General features: G+C 35.5%; 1 protein-coding gene across 5 annotated transcripts in view; it reads right to left on the bottom strand.

Moving 5' to 3' along the window:
• The window catches only part of QSER1 (glutamine and serine rich 1), a 75595-nt gene that overhangs the window by 12391 nt on the left and 40506 nt on the right, over window positions 1-22698 (bottom strand). For all 5 annotated transcript variants that reach the window (XM_034644979.1, XM_034644976.1, XM_034644978.1 and 2 more), the window contains 5 exons: window positions 10860-11182; window positions 9780-9896; window positions 8868-9001; window positions 6759-6976; window positions 421-558 (listed from right to left, as the gene is read on the bottom strand). In XM_034644979.1, coding sequence (XP_034500870.1) covers window positions 421-558; window positions 6759-6976; window positions 8868-9001; window positions 9780-9896; window positions 10860-11182 — 930 coding nt within the window. The remainder of the gene's footprint in view (window positions 1-420; window positions 559-6758; window positions 6977-8867; window positions 9002-9779; window positions 9897-10859; window positions 11183-22698) is intronic.

The raw sequence follows: 22698 nt of genomic DNA, 5'->3' as shown, positions 1-22698 counted from the left end.
TTGTTTTACTATTGATTAGTTAGAAAATAATTATTCTGTTTTGTATCTTTTATTAGACACAAATATATGATTTTAATCTTTATACCACTATTATCCAGTTCATCTTTTCAATTATTAGAAAGCAGAATCTATTGACATCTGGACCTTGCATGTAATACAGACACTTAGTGAAGACTTGTGGGTAGTTACATAATTTTTCCATGAGTAGAAATCAATAAAAATACATTCAATATAAAGTTGTTCAAGTACTGACAATTCATGAATTATAGGACTACTTTATAGAATCAATATTATGGATTTGTGAACTGACAATGTACGGATATCTGTAACAAAATCCATATATTAAACATGTAACTAACAGCCAAGAATAAAGAAGATCCATCAAGTACTACCAAGAAAGTACTACTTAGCAGACTGTACCATTGCTCTTCTCTAAGGCTTGCATTGTGTCAGGGTCCAAAGCAATGCTAACAAGCAGTTCCATGTAGCTCTTAAAGGTTTCCTTCATCGCTCTTGTGTTCAAAAAACGAGTGACAAAGGGAGCTGGAGGATCAAATTCTGGGAGAGCAAAAAGACGAAATATTAAATATCCTTCCTAATAACTTTAAAAACACTTTTATTTATAAGCAGAAAAAAGGCTGTAGATAAAATTTCTTCAAATTCAAGTTTTGCCCATTTGGCTTTTAAAAACATCCCGGGTTAGAGAGTCTCAAAGCTGGTTTGTACATCTCAATCACTAGAGGGCTTTTAAAACAAAACAAAACAAAAGAACCCAGACTGCTGGACTTATTAAAACAAAATCTTTTTTTTGGGGGGGGGTAGGTGGGTAGGGGGTGGTAGCTGTAGTAATGAAACTCAAATACCACACTTCTAAAGGTTCCCAGGTGACTCTGAAGCCCAGTTCCAGCCCAGCACTTGTAACCATCAGCCCCACAGGAACCTGTTTCTTCTCCCCTGGCCCCACTGCAGACATCTGCCACCAGCTTGTGCTATTGCAGAACTGATGGGTTCCCCAGATTAAAGAAACCATAAGACATCTAACATGTAAGTTAATATGCAGCCATCTCCTTTTCACTTCTACACTTACATTATGTAAAATTCTGGTCTAGAGCCAAGGCTTGTAAGAAATTTATAAAAAAAATATAAAAGTTCACGCAGAGAGAAAATTTCACTGAAATTCAATGGCAAAAGCTGCAAGATTAGAAATGCCTCAATTTTTACTTTTCTCATTCAAATACATAACTTGCTAAAGAAAAGAAAAGAAAAAAAGAACCACAGGTCCAAAATGGTGTCACTTAGGTTAAGGCCCCAAGTCAGTAAACAACCACGACTTACTAACACCTAACCGACCTGTAGCTTCAAGCCCCCGGAAATGTAACCTTTAACCTGTCAATGTGGGAATTTCCCAGTCAGCACTAGAAAATTTACTGATAGACCCCTTTCATTCCACCTTAGGAGGGTGGCCTTGCCTAAAACAATGGATTCTTCGCTAATAATTTAATTTTTTCCACTCTCTCTCTACCTTTAAAAACCCTTCCTCTTCTGCAGTCTTTTTGAGCTCCCCTCTACTTGCTAGATGGGATGCGCCTGATCCATGAATCGAAAAATAAAGCCAATTGATCTTTAAAATTTACTTGGCTGCATTTTTTGTTATTAACAATCTATTATCATAGCCTTTAATAGCAGCTCTTAAAATATGGTCCAAGGACCTTCTGGGGTTTACATCCCAAGATCCTTTTTCTGATTTCAAAATTGTTCTCATAAAAGTATTAAATGTTATATATCTTTTCCACTCTGTTTGCATTTATAAAAATGATGGGTAAAACTGCTGGTGCCTCAGCATAAATCAGGGCAGTGACACCAAATCGTACTAGCAGCCACATACTTTGCCATCGCACTGCCATGCATTGTAAAAGGGGGAAAAGCCGCTTTCACTTAAGAATAGTCCTTGGGGTGCCTGGCTGGCTCATTTGGTGGAGCATGCAACTCTTGAGGTTGAGATTGTGAGTTTGAGCCCCATGTTGGGTAGAGATTACTTAATAAAAAAAGTTAAAAAATTTAAAAAAAAAGAATAGTCCTTGGTGAAGCAGTAAAAATTATTATTTGTATTAAATCTTTACTATTGAGTAAATGTCTTAATATTCTGTGTGATAAAATGAGAGCTATGCAAGCACTTCTGTCACGAATTATGATGGTTATCTCTAGGAAGAATATCTATGCAATTGTTTGAGTTACAAGATGAACTAGCCACTTTTCTCCCCCTCCGACACCATTTTCACTTGAAAGGATGATTGGCATACACACCATGCCCATTCAGACTTGGTATTTGGCAGACTTGGTATTCTTAAAAATTAATGAAGTGAACTTGTCATTCAATGAAAACAACTGACAGCATTTGCTGCCAATGATAAAATCTGAGGTTTCAAATGAAAATTAGAATTTTGGAAAACGTGTATCTACCACTATGAGCTGACAACATCCTAATACTTAGGGAGTTCACTGATGAGATCAGTGGTAGTATTAATGTTATTTTTTGATACTGTAAAAACGTATAACTTCAATGTAAGAGCTAAAATCATGAAACTCTTAGAAGAAAATATAGTAGGGTAAATCTTCATGACCTTGTATTTGGCAATGGATTCTAAATATGACACCAAAAGTCTAAGCAACAGAAGAAAAAGCCATAAATTTGGCTTCATTAGAATTTCAAATTTTTGTACATCAACGGACATTATCAAAAGTGAAATGTCACCTACAGAATAGGATAAAATATTTTCAAATCATATATCTGATAAGGGTTTAATATCTAGTTTATATAAAGAATTCCCACAACTTAAGAACAAAAGGAGAAATGACGCAATTAAAAAATGGGCAAAAGATCTGAAGAGACATTTCTCCAAAGAAGATAAGGCAACAGCCAGTAAACACTTGGAAAGACGCTCCACATCATTAGTTGTTAGGGAAATACAAATCAAAACCTCAATGAGACACCACTAGGTTTACCTACTAGGATGGCTACAATAAATAACAACAACACACCAAAAACAAAATAGAACAAATATGGGTGAGGATGCGAAGAAACTGGAACCCCATGCATTGCTGGTAGCGATGTTATGGTGCAACCACTGTGGAAAATAGTTTGGCGGTTCCTCAAAAAGCTAAACATACAATTATCATATGACTCAGAAATTCTACTCCTAGATGTATTGAAAAAAAGATACAAACAGATATTTGTATGCCAATGTTCACTGTAGCATTATTTCCAATAGTCAAAAGGTGGAAACAACTCATGTCCATCAACAGATGAAAAGATAAAGTGAACATATAATGGATAAACTTACAATGGAATAGTATTCAGCCATAAAAAGCAATAAATGTGAAAACATGCTGTAATATGGATGAATCTTGAAAACATCATGTTAAGTGAAATAAGACAGGCAGGTTTACATGAGATATTTAGAGTGGGCAAATTCATGGAAACAGAAAGTAGATTCAAGATTACCAGCAACTGCGGGAAAGGGAATGGGGAGTTATTGCTTCACGGTTACAAAGTTTCTGTTTGGTGTGATGAAAATGTCCTGGAAATAGGTAGTTGTGATAATTGCACAACAGTGTGAATATAATTAATGCTACTGAATTGTACACTTAAAAATGGCTGTAACAGCAAATTTTATGTTATATATATTTTACCACAATTTTTTTAAATGTGGAAAAAATTGAAATAGAATATGTACATTAATGAGCTAACAGATATTTTCATACGACCAATGGATAATGTTACAAGACCATTCATGGATTAAAGATACATTCAGAGGGTAAGACAAACCAATAGATTTTATGTAACAAGCACGAGAAGTTGAAGAAACTACTACTTGTCAAGTTTATAAAATAAAAAACCTTTGAGTATCAAATAAAAATATCCATAATTGTCTGAAAATTAAAATATTTTAATTAAAATATTCCACCCTTTCCCAACTACAAATCTACATAAAGCTGGGTTTTCCTCTTTTCTTTCCCTTCCTTCTTTTCTTTCTTTTGTTCTTTCTTTCTTTTTTCTTCCTTCCTTCCTTAAGACTTTACTTATTTGAGAGAGTGAGTGAGAGAGAGCACAAGAGCAGGGGGAGGGGCAGAGAGAGAGGAAGAAGCAGACTCCCTGCTGAGCATGGAGTCCAATGCGGGGCTCAATCCTAGGACCCCGGATCATGACCCAAGCCGAAGGCAGATGCTTAACTGACTGAGCCACACAGGTGACCCAAGGCTGGGTTTTCTTTATATATTTTAGCCGAGATAATATATGTAGAAGCAAATATAAAAATGCTACTCTTCGAACTACTGTTAGTTTAGGAAAATACAGTTAAAAAAATATTAATATGTAACGGGTTTATTTTAAATAATATTTTAAAAATTTATTTTAATTGATATTTGGTAAATACCAATGGATAAAGCCACAAAAACACAAGTGTTTTGGAATCATCAATAAATCTGAAGATGATAAAGAAGTCTTGAAACAAACAGTTTTGAAAACCACCAGCCTATAAATCTGTTTATTATCAGTATTTGCCTTTTTAAAATGCTTATCTATTAGTGACACCTAGTGGCAACAACTCAAGTTACCAATAAAGAAAAATTTTCATCTTCAAATGTCATGTGAAGAAGCGGTACGGTTGTGTGCACATTCAGAACCAAAACCACTCCACTCTCAACAGTAGGCAGGAATGCAAACTGCAAAGATTATGTATATTGCCTTCCACACATAGTCAAAGCACTGAATTTCTTTATAAATTCTGATGTGCACACTTTAAGTAGCTTTTTTTTAAAATGATTTTTTAAAGATTTTATTTATTTATTTGACAGAGAGCGAGCCAGCAAGAGAGGGAACACAAGCAGGGGGAGTGGGAGAGGAAGAAGCAGGCTCCCAGCGGAGAAGCCTGATGTGGGGCTCGATCCCAGAATGCTGGGATCACGTCCTGAGCCGAATCAACGACTGAGCCACCCAGGCGCCCCTAAGTAGCTTTTAAAAACAACACATTTAAACTAGACTTCTGCACTGAAGAAGACTTTTTGTTACAACTCTCCTCTACTCAAATAAGCTTTAAGATGAGCTCCCAAGCAATGATACTTGTAATGTCAGAAGCCAACCTGGCCATCAACCTCTACAGCACCCCCAATGCCCAATTCATCATTCACGTTCAGCCTGAATTTCTTATGTGTCCACCTCTTCCACCCCTACTGCAGCAACTTAGGTTCAGACTTTCAATTTATACCTGAACTATGATGTCCTGTAACTCAAATTCCAATTTTACCATGTTTGTTCCCTACGTAAATCCCTCCAGGGACTCTCCTGGGCTTACAGGATCCCAGGCTTTTTAGCTTTAGCTTGGCATATGCAGCCTTCCATCGTCCTTTCCATCTTTTTCTGCCTACCTCCAACTTCATGCTCCAGAAGAAGGGTCACCAAATTTTTTTCTGGAAAGGGCCAGGGGCAAGTATTAGAGGCCTGAATGGTCATATGCTCTCTGTAGCAATGACTCAAATCTGCCACCATAGTAGAAAAGCAACTATCTGAAAATATGTAAATGAATCCGTGTTCCAAATAAAACTTTATTTACAAGAATAGGCTGCCGGTCAGATTTGGCCCACTGGCCAGTTTGCCAACCTCTGCCCTAGACTGAAATACTTGATGTTTCTTACATATATTACACAACAAGCTTGATGGCTAATGGAATGTGCACTGGTGTGTTCTTGTGTTTTACAACTTTCTCAGATTTAGTTTCTAATAAAGTAACTACAACAAATATCTACATCTATACCAACATCCAGCCTACAAAAATGCTCTTTGGCATCTTCAACAGTTTTTTTTTTTTTTTTTAAAGATTTTATTAATTTATTTAACAGAGATAGAGACAGCCAGCGAGAGAGGGAACACAAGCAGAGGGAGTGGGAGAGGAAGAAGCAGACCCATAGCGGAGGAGCCTGATGTGGGGCTCGATCCCATAACTCCGGGATCATGCCCTGAGCTGAAGGCAGATGCTTAACCGCTGTGCCACCCAGGCGCCCCATCAACAGTTTTAAAAGTATAGAAAAGTGTTCTAAGGTCAAAGAGTTTGATAACTGCTGATCTATTTCAACCTTTTCATTTTATGAAAGAGAAAACTGAGGCACAGAGAGGTTACCTAGCTTAGTCAAGGGCAGCTGGTTGGCAAGGGGCAGATACACAGCAGTATGAATATTATAGAGTTACACATATTCAATATACACTTAAGTACACATTATCATATATATATATATATATATATATTACTATTACCTACTAACCACAGTTTCAGAGTTGCTGCTTCCTAGGCTCATTTTATTCTTTTCTTCTAGCATAAACATTGACTCAGAACTTCAGAACAATAGGACTTTTAGTATAAATCGTCTTATCTAATCCCCATCCTACCCAATGAGGTGAGATAACTGGCATCACTATGGTTAAAACTCCAACAGTCTTTTCAGTTCGCTTCTATTTCTACTTTACAAGGTTGTATGTGTGGGCAAACCATGCTTTCATTTAGTGTTCAAGGAACGTGAATTTATATGTACGTATATACGTATGTCTGTATTTTCTGAATTTATTTTTACAAAAGCTAGGCCGAACTTAATCAGGTAGGTAAATCCCCTGAAAAATAAAACAGTTTTGCATTGTGAGCATCACTGCTTCTCCCTGTTCACGCAGATAACCTACAGTTATCACGGCATTCATTTCACGGAGAACTTACCCTCATCATCACTACTACTGGAATGGACCTCAGGAGAGGAATCCGATTGGGATGATGAAAACTCTTCTTTCCATTTCTTCCGTTTCTTTGGTGGTGGCTCAGCCTTTACTTTCAGCTGTTTAACTTTGGGTTTCACGGAAGGGGCTTTTGTAGTCGTAGTTTTTGGGGCTGGAGGATCAGAAGCTTTACTGCTACTACTTGGCTTCGTCTGAACAGTTCTGCAATGTTACAGACAAACTTCATTAACACACTGAAATCTTGTCAAATTAAAATAAATTAGACCAAAAATGAGTAATGCTAGTGAAGAGAAGTATATTTGATTACTTCACCAACACCTCCAAAATGAAGCCCAAGTCCTATACATCTCCAATGATGATCCCTCCCAAATCCTCTTGAAATACACTCTAACCACTGACATTCAATATTCAGTTATTAAAGGACTATTATTATTAATTCAATCTCTATTTCTCTCTCTTCATTCCTTCTCTCCCTTTATGAACTCATTTTCCTGTGGATGAGGTTGTACAACCAGTGATCATAGGCTTTGGAAGTAATGCATGATATCCCTTTATAGTCATATCTAGCTCTGACAATCTGAAATACTCCCAGGCTTTGATGGAACCAGGTTTTTTTTGTTTTTTTGTTTTTTTCAAGATTTTATTTATTTATTTGACAGAGATAGAGACAGCCAGCGAGAGAGGGAACACAAGCAGGGGGAGTGGGAGAGGAAGAAGCAGGCTCATGGCAGAGGAGCCTGACGTGGATCACCGGGATCACGCCCTGAGCCGAAGGCAGACGCCCAACCGCTGTGCCACCCAGGCGCCCCTGGTGGAACCAGGTTTTGATGTGGCGACCCAACTATATCTGTCCAAGAGCCCCTCAAGATTTGCTGTGTTAGTTCTGGAGATTCAAGTGGATGTAATTTCACCATAAAATAAGGTGCACAGGGGAACTTGGGTGGCTCAGTCATTAAGTGACTGCCTTCGGCTCAGGTCATGATCCCAGGGTTCTGGGATCGAGCCCCACGTTGGGTTCCCTGCTCAGTGGGAAGCCTGCTTCTCCCTCTCCCACTCCCCCTGCTCGTGTTCCCTCTCTTGCTGTGTCTCTCTGTTAAATAAACAAGAAAATTGGGGAAAAAAAAAAAAAAAAGGGGCGCAGCTTCCAGAAAGTTGGAATCTTAATCAAAACTAGACCTTCCTAGCATTTGATTGAGAATATCTAGGGTCAAACCCCCTTTTCCCATAGAGATCCCAGGAATGTGGCTAGGTCACCTATCTTCCAGATTCATGTTCCAGACAACCCAGAATCACAATAATTAATATGATGATAATTCTATTGTACACTTGCTTAGTAATGAACAGGTTTTACAACTTTTTCCAAAATTCATTTCATTTCAAATTTGAAACTTCATTATAATTTTCATTTTTTGGATAAAAAAGGGCTTCAAAAATGTTGTGTTACTCTAGGTCACAAAAAGCTGGACTCAAATCTTTTGATTCATTCACCCCCCCCCCACATTAGGGTGACACCCAAAGGACTCTGGGAAATAAAAGAATGCCCATCCCACCACAGTCACGAAATTTATAGCCCCTATCTCATTACTTCAAAAGGAATCACTTCGTACATTTATTAGTTATTACTGAATTTTCAGACTTGTATATAACGAAAAAAACATCAGGCTCCTTAATTGATGTAATTTTTTTTAAAAAAGATTTTATTTATTTATTGGACAGAGAGAGAGACACAGCGAGAGAGGGACCACCAGCAGGGGGAGTGGGAGAGGGAGAGGGAGAAGCAGGCTTCCTGCTGAGCAGGGAGCCCCATGTGGGGCTCGATCCCAGGACCCTGGGATCATGATCTGAGCCGAAGGCAGATGCTTAACGACTGAGCCACCCAGGCGCCCCTAATTGATGTAATTCTTTATATAAAACACTGCCAGCGTGCCTGGCTGGCTTGGTCAGAGGAATGTGCGAATCGATCTTGGGGTCGTGGGTTCAAGCCCCACATTAGGTGTAGAGATTACTAAAAAAATAAACTTAAAAATTACATTGCCAAAAATAAGTCTTCCAATAACTTCTATATAAATATATTACATACAAAAATAAATACCTGATAGTTTGTGAAGGCTTACTTCTTGGCTTTTTGGAACACACTCTGACATATTCCTTTTTGTTTGTGTTTTCAATGAATTTCACATATATCTTTTTGTATTTACTCTTTGCATCTCCAAAATACCCAAGGTACTAAGGAAAGAAACACTCTGAATTACATACTTATACATTCTGTACATAAACTATTTGTTGGCTTGACCGTTACATTGCCATTCTTCAAGTTTTTCAAATGCAGCTCTGGCCAGGCTACTTTTCACCCTCAATAAAAATGACCTCAGGCTTATTCTTAACTGCAAGCCCGTCCATAGAAGCAATCTCATTTGGCTAATTACCAGATGCTTACTTACTTGATGCTATTAAGTAACTACATAAGTATAAAAGAATCATTTCTCTAAGTCTTTTGGTAATGGATGTTTGACTGGCAGAATAATCAATATAATAGCCTGAGTCCATATGAACTCTTCATAGACTAATCACAATTAAAAAAAGAAAAAGCTTATGTATTAGTATAAAGTGATTTAATTTTAAAAAGCTGGCATTCAGAGGTGAAGGGGGTGGGAGATTGCGCCAGGCCGGTGATGGGTATTAAGGAGGGCATGTATTGCATGGAGCACTGGGTGTTATGCGCAAACAATGAATCATGGAACACAACCTCAAAAACTAATGATGTACTGTACGGTGACTAACATAACATAATAAAAAATTTAAAAAAATAAAAAACTGGTATTTACATACTGATTTTATTTTAAAATCAGACTATCAGAGTATCATGCATCAAATTTTATGCTATTTTATATCATAAATGTTCAATATAAATTACATCTAAATTTAAATCATTCTGTATTTTCCTCAGGATCACTATTTTGTCAAAAAAATCAGGAAGACTAATGTAAAGAAGCATTTTACTTACACTATTGGTAGCAGCGAATTCTCTTTGTCCATCTCGAATTTCAGGAACAAATTTCTGTAATAAAGCTTTTTGTACTTTCCAAATAGCTGGGGGTTCTTTTCCTGTTTTTAAAGCCTCCTGTAATATGCAGAATTAATCACATTTATAAAAATTGACAACAGATTCTAGATTTATAGAAATCTTAGAGCTGAAAGGAAAATTAAAGACGTATCTAGCTAAACTTCTGTTTTTTACCTACCTGAACTTTTGCAACAATTCTTATAAACTGGCTATTCAGTCTCTGCTAAAATTCTTCCAGAATCAGGGAGGACATCAACATGCATAGTAGCCCATTACCCTTTTGTGTAACTATTGGAAAGTTTTCCTCTAATAATATTGTCGCCCATTATTGACTCAATTTTATAAAAGCATGTATGTATTCAAAAAGACCAGAAACATATATGCTAAAATACTAGCAGTTAATTGTGAATGGAAGGCATATAGATAATTTGAAGGTTATGTTCCTCATTATACTTTTTAATGCCATTCCTCTCTGCCCCAATTTAAATATCAAAAGCAAGCAAACAAAACCCTCCAAAACAGATTTTCTTAAACCTATTTTTTAAAAACAGCTAAAATTTTCCAGTATGAAATGTGACATTCTACTACGGTTCTACAATTTGCAATCATGAAAACAAGTCAATTCTGTGTTTACATCATATTCCTGTTATTTTCTTTAAACTGTTAAATTAAAAAATCATTTTCTCCAAACTCCTAACGATACAATGAGTTGGGAGCCTTAAAAAAAATTAACATTTCAAAACAGCTCTAATTACTAGTATCTAAACACAGCACAGGGACTAGTGAGAAATGGTCATAAAACTCAGATATAAGTCAAAATTATTTTAAACTGTTTTTCAAAACATCTGACACCTGCTAGTTTGATTTTATTATTTAACAATTATAACTTAGAATAACTATCAAAATGTAACTTTTTGCAATTCAAGCTAGATCATACTATTAAAGTCATTATAAAGGCATATTATTATAGGGCACGCCCATTCAACTATGACCTTTAAAACCTGTGAACATTCAAATCACCTTAAAAGTCTCTATGTCTTCTATCTTTACCACAAATTCATCACGCTCTCTGTATTGGCCTTCTCCTCCACTTTCTGTGTTTTCCTCATCTGTAAAACCTTCTATGGCAACAGTGTCCTGTCCTTTTGCAAACTGGTCTGAAGGAAGACCATCAAGTTCGCAGGGTTTTGGGGGTTCTGTAGAGTTTATATTTTCCAGGATATGTACTGCAGATGAAGTAGAGTAGGGAGGTTCTTGCTTAACTGCGCCCACAGCGGTGGAGGAAGGAGTAGCAGTAGTACTGGCAGTTGGGCTAGCAGGTGCCACCCGTAGGGCTTCTGAAACTAGATCAAGCAAATGCAAATCAGTAATACAAATAAACATTTATTTGTTCTGAGTAAAATCTGAACAGTTTAAAAAGAAAGACTTGATTATTTTTACCAACAAATTGTTTGAAACAATGAACACTACAATAAGAAATTAAAGAATGGTTGTTAATTTAGAAGAATCAAAGTGATGGAATTACACCTGGATGACGATCAGACTGAGCCCCCATCAACCTACACTTACCCCAAGTCCATTAAGTAGCAACAAAGATGTTTTAAGTAGAGTCACAAAAGTGATGCAAGATAAGAGAGGGTCAACTGACCAAGGCTGTGAAGAATTCCTGGAAGAAACACCAATCTGATGCAGGAGAGGAAAACAACGTCCCCAAAATACTTTGAAAAAGCCTGAAGAGCTACAGAAATAAAAAGGATTATAAAATATGAAAAACTGTATGCTAACAACTTGGATGAAATGGACAAATTCCTAGAAAGATGAAAACCACTGAAAAGGACTCAAGAAGAAACAGAATATCTGACTAGACCAACAAGCACAGAGAATAAAAGAAATTAAAAAGTATCCCACAAAGACAAGCACAGGCCCAAATGAGTTCAAGAGTAGATTCTACCAACAGTTAAATAAGAATGATCACCAATCCCTCATAAACTTAAAAAACAGGAGGAAGCACTCATTTTATAGGACTAATATTATTCCAATACCTAAACCAGACAAAAACATCATGAAAAACCATAGGACCATTATCCCTCATGAATATAAACACAAAAATCTTCAAAAATATGTGCAAATCAACCAACGTATAAAAAGAACTATACATCGTGATCAAGTGGGTTTTATCCTACGAACGCATACTTAAACAGCAATCAATCATCCTATCATGATCAAAGGACAAAAACCACAGGATCGTTTCATTAGATGCAGAAAAAGCATTTGGCAAAATTCAACATCATGAACTTAAACCTTTATGATAAAAATACTCAACAAGCTAAAAACAGAAGGGAACTTCTTCAACCTGAAAAAGGGCATCTACAAAAAACCTGACATACTTAATGGTAAAAACTAGATGCTTTCCCCAAAGAAAGATGTCTGAAGAAATAAAACAATCTTTATTTGCAGATGACATGATCTTGTACACAGAAAAGCCCAAGGAATCTCCTAAAAAAAATATTAGAATTAATAAGTAAATTCAGCAAGTTTTCAGGGTATAAGATCAATATATAAAAATCAATTGTATTTTTTTTTTAAGTAAGCTCTACACCCAGCCTGGCTTGAACTCACAACCCCAAGATCAAGAGTCGCATGTTCTACCAAATGAGCCAGCCAGATGCCCCCAACTGCATTTCTATATACTTGCAATGAACTATCCAGAAATTAATTTAGGAACACAATCCCATTAATAATAGCATCAAAAAGAAGAAATATTTAGAAAAGAAGTGCAAAGCTTACATTCTGAAAACTATACACGTTGTTGAAAGAGTTCTAATGTTCGAAACTCTTATTATCCAGGAGGAGACTAAGATTATTAACAGATTTTGAGAATCTGAAAACACTGTAATTCCTATTATAACCAGGGAAAGAACAGAAATATTTCATCAAAATAATGAGGGGTTGGGATAGTAGACAGATAGGAATGAAACAAGACTGAGCACGTATCAATGATTATTAAAACTGAGTGATACATAAATTGGTTTAATTATACCAATCTTTCTGTTCATATTTGAAAATGTCCATAATAAAAAGTTAAGCAAATATATTTTCAAAAAGAATGTATAACTTTCAAATTAGTAGAGGAAAAATGTATCAATACTGTATAATACCCTTTTTATGAAGCTTTAAAACAAGCCAAGCAAAGTATAGTGTTCAGGTACAGTATAGCATAGTATAGTATGATATAGTATCGATAAAGGGGTTATTAAGAGGTATAAATTCCAGTTATAAAATAAGTAACAGAAAATGAATAGTACTGCAGAGGAAATACAGTCAATAATATTGTAACAAAGTCATATGGCGACAGATTGAGAAGTACACGGAGTTGATGAATCAGTAAGTTGTACCCTGGAAACTAATATAACATTGTATGTCAACTATACTTCAAAAAAAAAAGTATAGATAGTGCTTAGGGATGTATATACAGGTGGAAAAAATTATAAAAGGAAAACAGGGAAGTGATTACTCTCTCCAACTCAGATAGCAGTTAGTTCTAGAGATTAAGTTGGGTTTAATTTAATATTCAATTTATTTTTGTACTTTCTTGCTCTCTAATGAGTAGCATTTAACACTATAAATTTTCTTCTTTGTTCTACACTTTTGGCACATCCCATTGGTTTTGAATTGTAAATGTTCCACTGTCCTAGATTCTAAGCGGTTTATCATTTTCAGTTTTGGTTTCCTTCTAAATCCTTCAGTTATTTAGGATAAGTTATTTAGAAGTTTTAAAAATAAAAACTTATTTTTATTTCTTTGTCCCTTTCTATCTTTCAACTATTATTTTATAAAATGATTGCACTGTGGTCAAGGAATATGACTTAAGTAATGTCTGCATTTTCACATTTATAGGAATTTTGTGTGTGTTTTCCTTACATGTTTTATATTTCCATATGTGAGTTACATTTCACAAGAAAAAAATGTTCTGAAGGAAAGAAAACAGAGATATGGAAAAATATACCAAAACAGTAACAATAAAATTAGTATGATAATATTAAAAACAGAAATGGGAAATTAAATTAGAAAAAGAGATTTTGTGAAAAGTAAATTTAACTTAGTAAAATTTTATGTACCTAATCACATGGGTTCAAAACATATCAAGTAAACAGTATCAGAAAAACAATCAAACATAGTTGGAAACTTTAACACACCTTTTTCAGGAATCAACAGATCAAGCAATCTAAAAACAAATAAGGATAGGGAGGATTTTAAAAACTGTTTATTATTAATAATTTCAAACATACATAAAAGTAGAGAATACAAAACCTCAGATACCATAACCCAGCTATAACAACTACAAACATTTGATATACTTCTTTTATCTGTCCATCAACCCCTTTTATATTTGCTGGGATAGTCTAGACCTGTCATTTACCTCCAACATACACATACACATTTTCTTATATAACCTAATGTCATTTATTACATTAAACAAAAACCAAAAAGATACAAAGGATTTGAACAGCATTACCAAATAAAATTTACTAGCACTTGGTATTCATGGAATATTTATAAAAATTGACCATTTACCAAGCCACTGACAGAATTTTCATAAATTTCCAAAAGCAGGCATTATTTAAGCATTCCCTTGACCAAAATACAGTAAGGGCATAAATTAGTAATAAAGGAATACCACTACCACCACCACCACCACCAAAAACAGAAACCTACCAGGAAACAGGCAAAACCCTACTTTTTCTTAATAACTCTTGGGTTAAAAAGGAAATCAAAACTGAAACGACAAAACATTTAGAAAGGATGGTGAGAGCATTACAAATTGAAACCAAAGGCATAGATAAAGCCAGGTACAATGAAGAAAACTTAACACTTTAATGTCATTCATTAAAAAGCAAGGATATATAAAAATAAACTAAGTATTAAACTCAAGAAGCCAGAGAGAGAACATTAAGTTGAACCCAGGGAAGATAGGGAAAGGAACTGATTAAAGAAATTAAGAAAAAGTGAGTAAAAAAATAAAAACAGGAGTTAGAAAAGAAAAGTACACTGGTTCTTTGAAAAGAACCATTAAATAGGCAAACTTTTCATAGAATGGTAAGGAAAAAGATTCAAACACATCTGGAGCAAGAAAGAGAACATAACTACAGAAAAAGAGGAGACTAAAAAGTGGAATGCTATGTACAACTTTATAACAACAGATTCAAAAAATTTAAATGAAAAAGATGATTTTACCAGAAAAAACACCTTTATATTCTTAGAAAGTTCTACTAAATCCCTATTATATGTGGTAAACTTTTTCATAGCTTAAACAAATATAAAAACTTTCCCAATTCAATGTATAAGACCAGCATATTCCTGAATATAAAAGTAAACAAGATTAAGACAGAAAACAAACAAAAAACAGAAACGAAAAACTACAACAAAAAGATTAAGACAAAAATCACTATAAGCAATAATCTCATTTATGAATCTAGGTATAAAAATCCCAAATAAAACAGTAGCAACTTGAATCTTGCAATGGATTAAAATCATTAATCAAGACCAAGCAGAGTTCACGACAAAGTTTTCTCAAAAAGGTTCAACATTAAGAAATCAAATAAGAGATTGGGGTGCCTGGGTGGTTCAGTCGCTTAGGACAGTCTCTTGGTTTCAGCTCAGGTCCTGATCTCAGGGTTGTGAGATTGCACCCCTCGTCGGGTCTGCTTGAGAGTCTCTCTCCCTCTCCCGCTGCCCCTCCCCCTGCTTGCACACAGGCTCTCTAAAATAAATAGGTAAATCTTTTTAAAAAAAAATCAAGTAATAGATTAATGTGGGAAAAGAGAAGCAGATTTATCAGAAGCTCAAAAAAGCATCTGACAAAATTCAATACCCACTGTTAATTTAAAAATATGTTTTAAGTACCTCAAAACAGGTTCAGCATTAGGAAATCAAGTAACAGGTTAATGTGGAGAAAAAAGGAGATTTATTAGCGGTTCAAAAAGGCATCTGACAAAATTCAATACCCATTGTTAATTTTTTTAAAAAAGTAAGAACCTCAAAACAGAAGGAAATTTTCTTAAAGAGTATACAGTACTAGAAACTGACAACAAATATATTTGACGGTCAAACATTACATATTCTTTTTTTTTTTTTAAAGATTTTATTTATTTATTTGACAGAGAGACAGCCAGCGAGAGAGGGAACACAAGCAGGGGGAGTGGGAGAGGAAGAAGCAGGCTCATAGCGGAAGAGCCTGACGTGGGGCTCGATCCCATAACGCCGGGATCACGCCCTGAGCCGAAGGCAGACGCTTAACCGCTGTGCCACCCAGGTGCCCCAAACATTACATATTCTATTTAATATCAAGGAGGAGGTCAGGATGCTTGCTCTCACTGCTACTATTAAACAGGCTGAGACAATACGTTAAATTACCAAAGAGAGATAGAGAGAGAGAAAGATAAAATTCCCATTATAATTACAAGACATAACTGTCTACCTAAAAATACAAGAAATGCAAGTGGAAACACTGTTAAAATAAAAATTCAACAAAAATGCCAAAACCAAAACAGAGATATAAAAATCAGCAATTGCCATATACCACCATCAGTAGCCAGTAAGAAGACAATGTGGGGAAAACTATAATTAAAAAACTGCAGAACTTATAATATCTATGTAGAGAAAAATGAATACGAAAATACTTAATATAAGATCTGAATAAGTAGGAAAACAATATATTCTATAAGTGGATGAGAAGACTATACTGTAAAGACAGATTTTTTTCCCCTTAAAATTAATTTAGGAATTCAATGTAATCACAATAAAAATACCAAAGCATTGAAGAGACTCCTACTTTCCCCTTACAGGACAATTTGAGCATCAGAAATCATGACTGTAAATTGATAAAACAATGAATTTTTACAAATTCACAGCTTCTGGTACCAAGGAATAGGAAGTAAGCCCTCTAGTGCCTATTAGCACCCACATATTACAAATAAACCTCTGAACAAAATGTAAAATTCCACTACCTGAAGACTCTGAAAAGTGAATAAAGCAGGTAGATTGGAGAGGTAAGCGCAAATTTAAATAACAATCTTTATATGGAGAGGTTTCTTATTTCTTTCCTCTCTTATCACCTAGCATTGACCAGAGGGTGATCCCAACGCAGAATTGCACATGACACAGACAACAAAAACTCCAAGAAAATCTGTTTTTCTAGACAGAAAAGAGAAGAGCCCCATGCAAGATGAAGAATGTGCGGGGCAAATGCCATTTCTTTTTTCTCTTTTCTCTCTCCCAGCCCTGCGCCAAGGGCAAACCAAGTTGCAAAGCTGCAATGCTGTGGCGGTGAACCAGACATCTTAAACCCTGACAGAATGTCTTTTTGGAAAAACCTGGAAACAGGGCCACTATGGCATGAAGAGTGAAGGGAATGTTACAGGACATACGTAATTATATATACAGTTACATAGTCAATTATATCTCAATAAAGCTGGGGGAGGCAGTCTATTTTTTGTCTTCTGCTGTATTGCCTTAAGCCCCTGTTGCAGATAATTGTGTCAAAGCACCAGCAGCTAAAACTCCAAGCAAAATTCCAGCTTTCTAGCCAAATGCCTAAGGAAATAGAACCCAGGGAGCTGGGTAGTAGGGGAAATTCCCAGGGAGGAAACAGCTGGAGAACAGTATCCACTGATTTTGTATACGAACACATACAAATCCCAGTTTCATGCTTAAACTGCACTTAATGCAGAGTAGATCCTTAATGCAGGGAAGCATAACGAAGGCTTTGAGATCTAGACTATAACAAAGTCGACCCTTCACCCAAGTTCAGACTAACCACTGAGACAGGGACAAAGCAGCAGAGCAAAGGCTTTGAAAACTGAACCAACAATGGAACCACCACTCAAAGACGAGACAGAATTTGTAGTCTGACTGACTGCTAAAGCCACACAAATCAACATTCTCCAGAGGATTTTAATAGTACTCAAAATGTACAGGATACAATCCAAAATTGCTCAATATACAAAGAAACAGAAAAATGTGACCAATTCTCAAAGTGAAACTAGATGCCACTCTTAACATGACTCCAATGTTGGAATTATCAAAGTCTTGTAAGCAGCTGTTACAACCATGCTCCATGAAGTAAGGTAGGCATACTTTCAAAATGAATGGAAGTTTGTAAATTCTCAGTAGAGAAAGAGAAACTAGAAAAAAAAACCAAAGACAAATTTTATAATTGAAAAAATATCTGAAAAATTCACTGGATGGGATCAATAACAGAATTGAGAAGGCTGAAAAATCAATGAACTTTAAGATAGGCCAATAAAAATTTTTTTAATTTTTTTTAAAGATTTTTTAAAAAATTTATTTATTTGACAGAGATAGAGACAGCCAGCGAGAGAGGGAACACAAGCAGGGGGAGTGGGAGAGGGAGAAGCAGGCTCATAGCAGAGGAGCCTGATGTGGGGCTCGATCCCACAACGCCGGGATCACACCCTGAGCCAAAGGCAGACGCCCAACCGCTGTGCCACCAGGCGCCCCTAGATAGGCCAATAAAAATTATACAATATGAAGAACAGAGGGGAAAAGAAAATTGAAAAAATGAACAGAATCTCTGGAATAAAAAAGTTTTACATTTGTGTCACTGGAGTCCTGTAAGGAGAGAAAGATTGGTACAGAAAAAATAATGTCCCCAAACTTCTCAAATTTGGTAAAAGACAAACATTTTACAGATTTAAGAAGCTCAGTGAACTCCAGACAGGATAAACCCTACCCAGATAAACAATTACACCACTGAAAACCAAAGAAAAAGTCTTGGAAAAGTCTTTTTCAGGCTGATGGGAAATGATACCAGAGGGAAACTTGGACTATCAGGAATAAAGGAACTGCAACAGAAATTATAGATACCTAGGTAAACAGAATAGGTTTTTTCCCTCCTCTTAAGTTATTTAAAGTATATTTGACTGTTGAGGGGCGCCTGGGTGGCATAGCGGTTAAGTGTCTGCCTTCGGCTCAGGGCGTGATGCCGGTGTTCTGGGATCGAGCCCCACATCAGGCTCCTCTGCTATGAGCCTGCTTCTTCCTCTCCCACTCCCCCTGCTTGTGTGTTCCCTCTCTCACTGGCTGTCTCTATCTCTGTCAAATAAATAAATAAAATCTTTAAAAAAAAATAAAGTATATTTGACTGTTGAAAGCAAAACTTACTCCTTTATTAGGGTTTTCAATATATGTAGATAGATGTAATACATAGGACAAATATGTGTAACATAAAGGCAAGGGTAAAGGGACCTGTATGATTGTTAGACTTTGACATTTTACTTAAAATCATAAAAATATTAATTTTAAGTGGATGGTAATCACTAGGTCAACTACTAGAAGCATAATACAAAAAGATACAGCCAGGAAAAGCAGAGATAAATTTAAAAACAAAATACTAAAAGTTCAAATAATGTGTTTTAGAAAGACAGGAAAGAGGAAACAAAAAAAAGGGGAAAACCAGAAAACAATAAAATGGAAGACCTAGCTATATCAATAATTACATTAAATGTAATTAACCCAGCAGAATATTCTTTTAAAGTACACATGGAACATTAATCAAGATCAAGCATATTCTGGGCCATAAAGCTAACTTTAACAAATTTAAGAGAACTGAAATTACACAAAGTAGAAATCAGTAAAGGAAAGGTTATCTGGAAAATACCCAAATATCTGAAAATTAAATAACTCATGGATCAAAGAGGAAGCATCGAAGAATACTGAAAGAAAATAAAAATAATAAAAATAAAATTTGTGGGATACAGCTAAAGCAGGGTTTAGAGAGGCTTGTAACATTAAATGCTTATAGCAGAAAAGAGGGGTCTCAAATTAACAAGTTAGGCTTCTACCACAAGAAACTAGAAAAATAGAGCATAATAAACCTAAATCAAGCCAGAAAAAGGAAATAATGAGAACAGCAAAAATTAATGAAATTGCCAACAAAGGAGAAAAATAATCAATAAAATCAATAAACTTCTATCCAGAATGATCACAACAAAGAGAGAAGACACAAATTACCAACATGAGGAAATGCTACCAACAACTCTATACCCATAAATTTGACAACTCAGATAAAATAGACCAATTCCTTCAAAGATACAAACTACCAAAACAGTCAAGAAATAAACAAGGTGAATAGTTCCATATCAAAGAAACTGAATTCATTAGCAAAAAACTTTCTGACAAAGAAAATTCCAGGTCCAGATGGTTTCACTAACAAATTCAATCAAACATTTGTGGAAGAAACAGTACTACCCAATCTCTTGCAGAAAAGAAAAAAGAAGAGGACAGCAAGACATTACAAAAGGAAAACTACAGACCAATATCCACTGCAAAGATGGAAGGAAAAAATTAGAAAATTGAATTCATCAACTTTTAAAAAAAGATAATATATCACAGTTGTTGGGATTTATCCTGGGAATGCAAGGCCATGAATATATCTGAAATATCAGTCAATGTAATTCACCATATTGAAAGACTAAATAAGGAAACTACACAATCATTTCAACAGATGAAGAAAAAGCATGTGGCAAAATTCAACGTCTGTTCATTATAAAAACTGTTAGCAAACTAGGAAATGTAAAGAATTTCTTTAATGTGATAAGAAATCTACAAAAACCTACAGTTAACATCATACTCAATGGCAAAAGGTTGATTTCTTTCCTCCAAAGATCAAGAACATGTTCAGGATGTCGACACTCAACACTTTCATTAAACACTGTTTAGGAATGTTATTCCTGTGTGTTAAGACAGGAATGAAAAAGATATAAGATTGGAAAAGAAAAAATAAAACTACTCTTATTTGCAGATGACATTATTTCCTATATTAAAAAATCCTAAGAAACCTAAGAAAAGCCCCCTAGAATAAAAGAATTGTACAGATTTGTAGGATTTAAGATCAACATATAAAAAAACTACTGTATTTTAATAATCTACCAATAAATAAATGAAGTTTGAAAACTTTTAAAAGCATCATTTATGATAAATAGCACCAAAAATATGTAGGATCTCTATCCCTAACTATAAAGCATATGCAGGATCTATTTGCCTCAAACTGTAAAAGACTAGTGAAAGAAATCAAAGATGTTCATGAATTATTAAAACTCAGTACACTGTTAATAATTCAGTTTTCTTCAAATTGCTATAGATTCAAGGAAATCAAAGTCTTAATTCCAGTGGGATTTTTTTTCTTTTTTGGTAAATATTGACAGCTGACTTGAAATTTTATATGGAAAAGGAAAGGAATTAGAACAGGCAAAACAATTTTGAAAAAGAACAAATTTGGAGGACTCACAACTACCCTTTTGCAAGACTTATTGTAACGCTCAGCAATTAAAACAGTATGGTATTTTTGAAAGCATAAACACATAGATCAATGTAACAGAATTCAGAGTCCGGAAACAGATTCATATAAATATGGTCAACTGATTTTGGACAAAGATGCAAAGGCAATAAAAGGAGAAAGGACTCTTTTCAACGAATGGTGCTGGAAAAACTGGACTTCTCTGTATGCCAAAAAATTAACTTCAACCTCTTACCTCACCTTACACAAAAACAAAATCAAAAGGGATCAGGCTTGGGGGTGCCTGGCTGGCTTAGTCAGTAGAGCATGTGACTCTTCATCTTGGGGTTATGAGTTCGAGCCCCATGTTAGGTGCAGAGCTTACTTTAAAAAAGGGGGGTGGTGGAGATCATAGACCTAAATAAAAATGCAAAAGTTAGAAACTTCTAGAAGAAAACAGAACATTTTTGTGATCATGGGTTAGGCAAAGATTTCTCAGGACACAAGCACAGAGCAAAAAAGGAAAAACAGATAAATTAGACCTCATTGCAATTTAAATTTAAATTTGCGTTTCAGAGATATTTGAGAGCTCTGGGAATTTAGAGGATACTAGTGCTAATTCTGCCTGAAGTAACTTCCACAGAGTGACTTTGAAGATGGTCTTCATAGATAACAAAGTGCCTGTTAGGCTGAAAAAAATCTAGAGGGCATTCTAGCTAGAGAAAAACCTGTCCAAAGACAATTGTGAAAGGGGCTTACAGGTCCCAGGAACAATGAGAAATTCAGTTGTTATAGAAGAGGAAAAGTGGAAAGAGTGGAACCAGAAAGTAAAATAAGGAGAGGGAGAATTTTTACATATTACTCTAATGTTTTTCCCCAGAAGCACTGAGAAGTACTTTACTGGTGTGAAGGATTCTAATGAGAAGCAAGAGAGGAGTTCTTCCACAGCAGGCAGCAGTGGGGATGGTAGCAAGATTAATACTTAATACTAGATCAAAGACCTAGTATTAAGAACTGGGTTGACGGTGATGATTTTAACCCCAAATGAAACAATAACACCTGTCTGGAAGAAACTAGTCTTAGATTCATCTTTAGAACAGAAATTACAAAAGCTTTGTTCTACAATTGGAAGAGGGAATAGAATGGTAATTACAAAGCACCCTGAACTGGGGAAATAGGAGTATAAAACCTTACTAACTAGGATTAGCCACATCCATAATGTCTTTGACTCTAACACTGACTTTCCATTACATTAATTTCACTGTATAACAAAACGAGAATTCTTTAGAAATGTATTAGCAGATGTTTCTGCTAATAGATTATTTGGGATACTGGTTGTTTCAGATCACTTCAGTAGTCACAGGTAGTCTTGAGTCCAGAGAGAAGCAAGGAAGTACATCACAAAGCAAGGTTTAACTTTCAAAGCACCACTTGACTTACACAAAAGAGCTAGGCAGGAATATAGGCTCTACAACCAGACAAACCTGAGTGCAGACTCCAGCTCTGTCACTTACTAGTTGTATGGACCTGCACAATGCATGTACTTTCGGCTACACCATCTGT

The sequence above is a fragment of the Ailuropoda melanoleuca genome, chromosome 16 (assembly GCF_002007445.2).
Source record: "Ailuropoda melanoleuca isolate Jingjing chromosome 16, ASM200744v2, whole genome shotgun sequence".
Taxonomy (NCBI): Eukaryota; Metazoa; Chordata; class Mammalia; order Carnivora; family Ursidae; genus Ailuropoda; species Ailuropoda melanoleuca.
The sequence above is the reverse complement of the archived record's forward strand: the minus strand, read 5'-3'. Positions and strand labels throughout refer to the sequence as shown.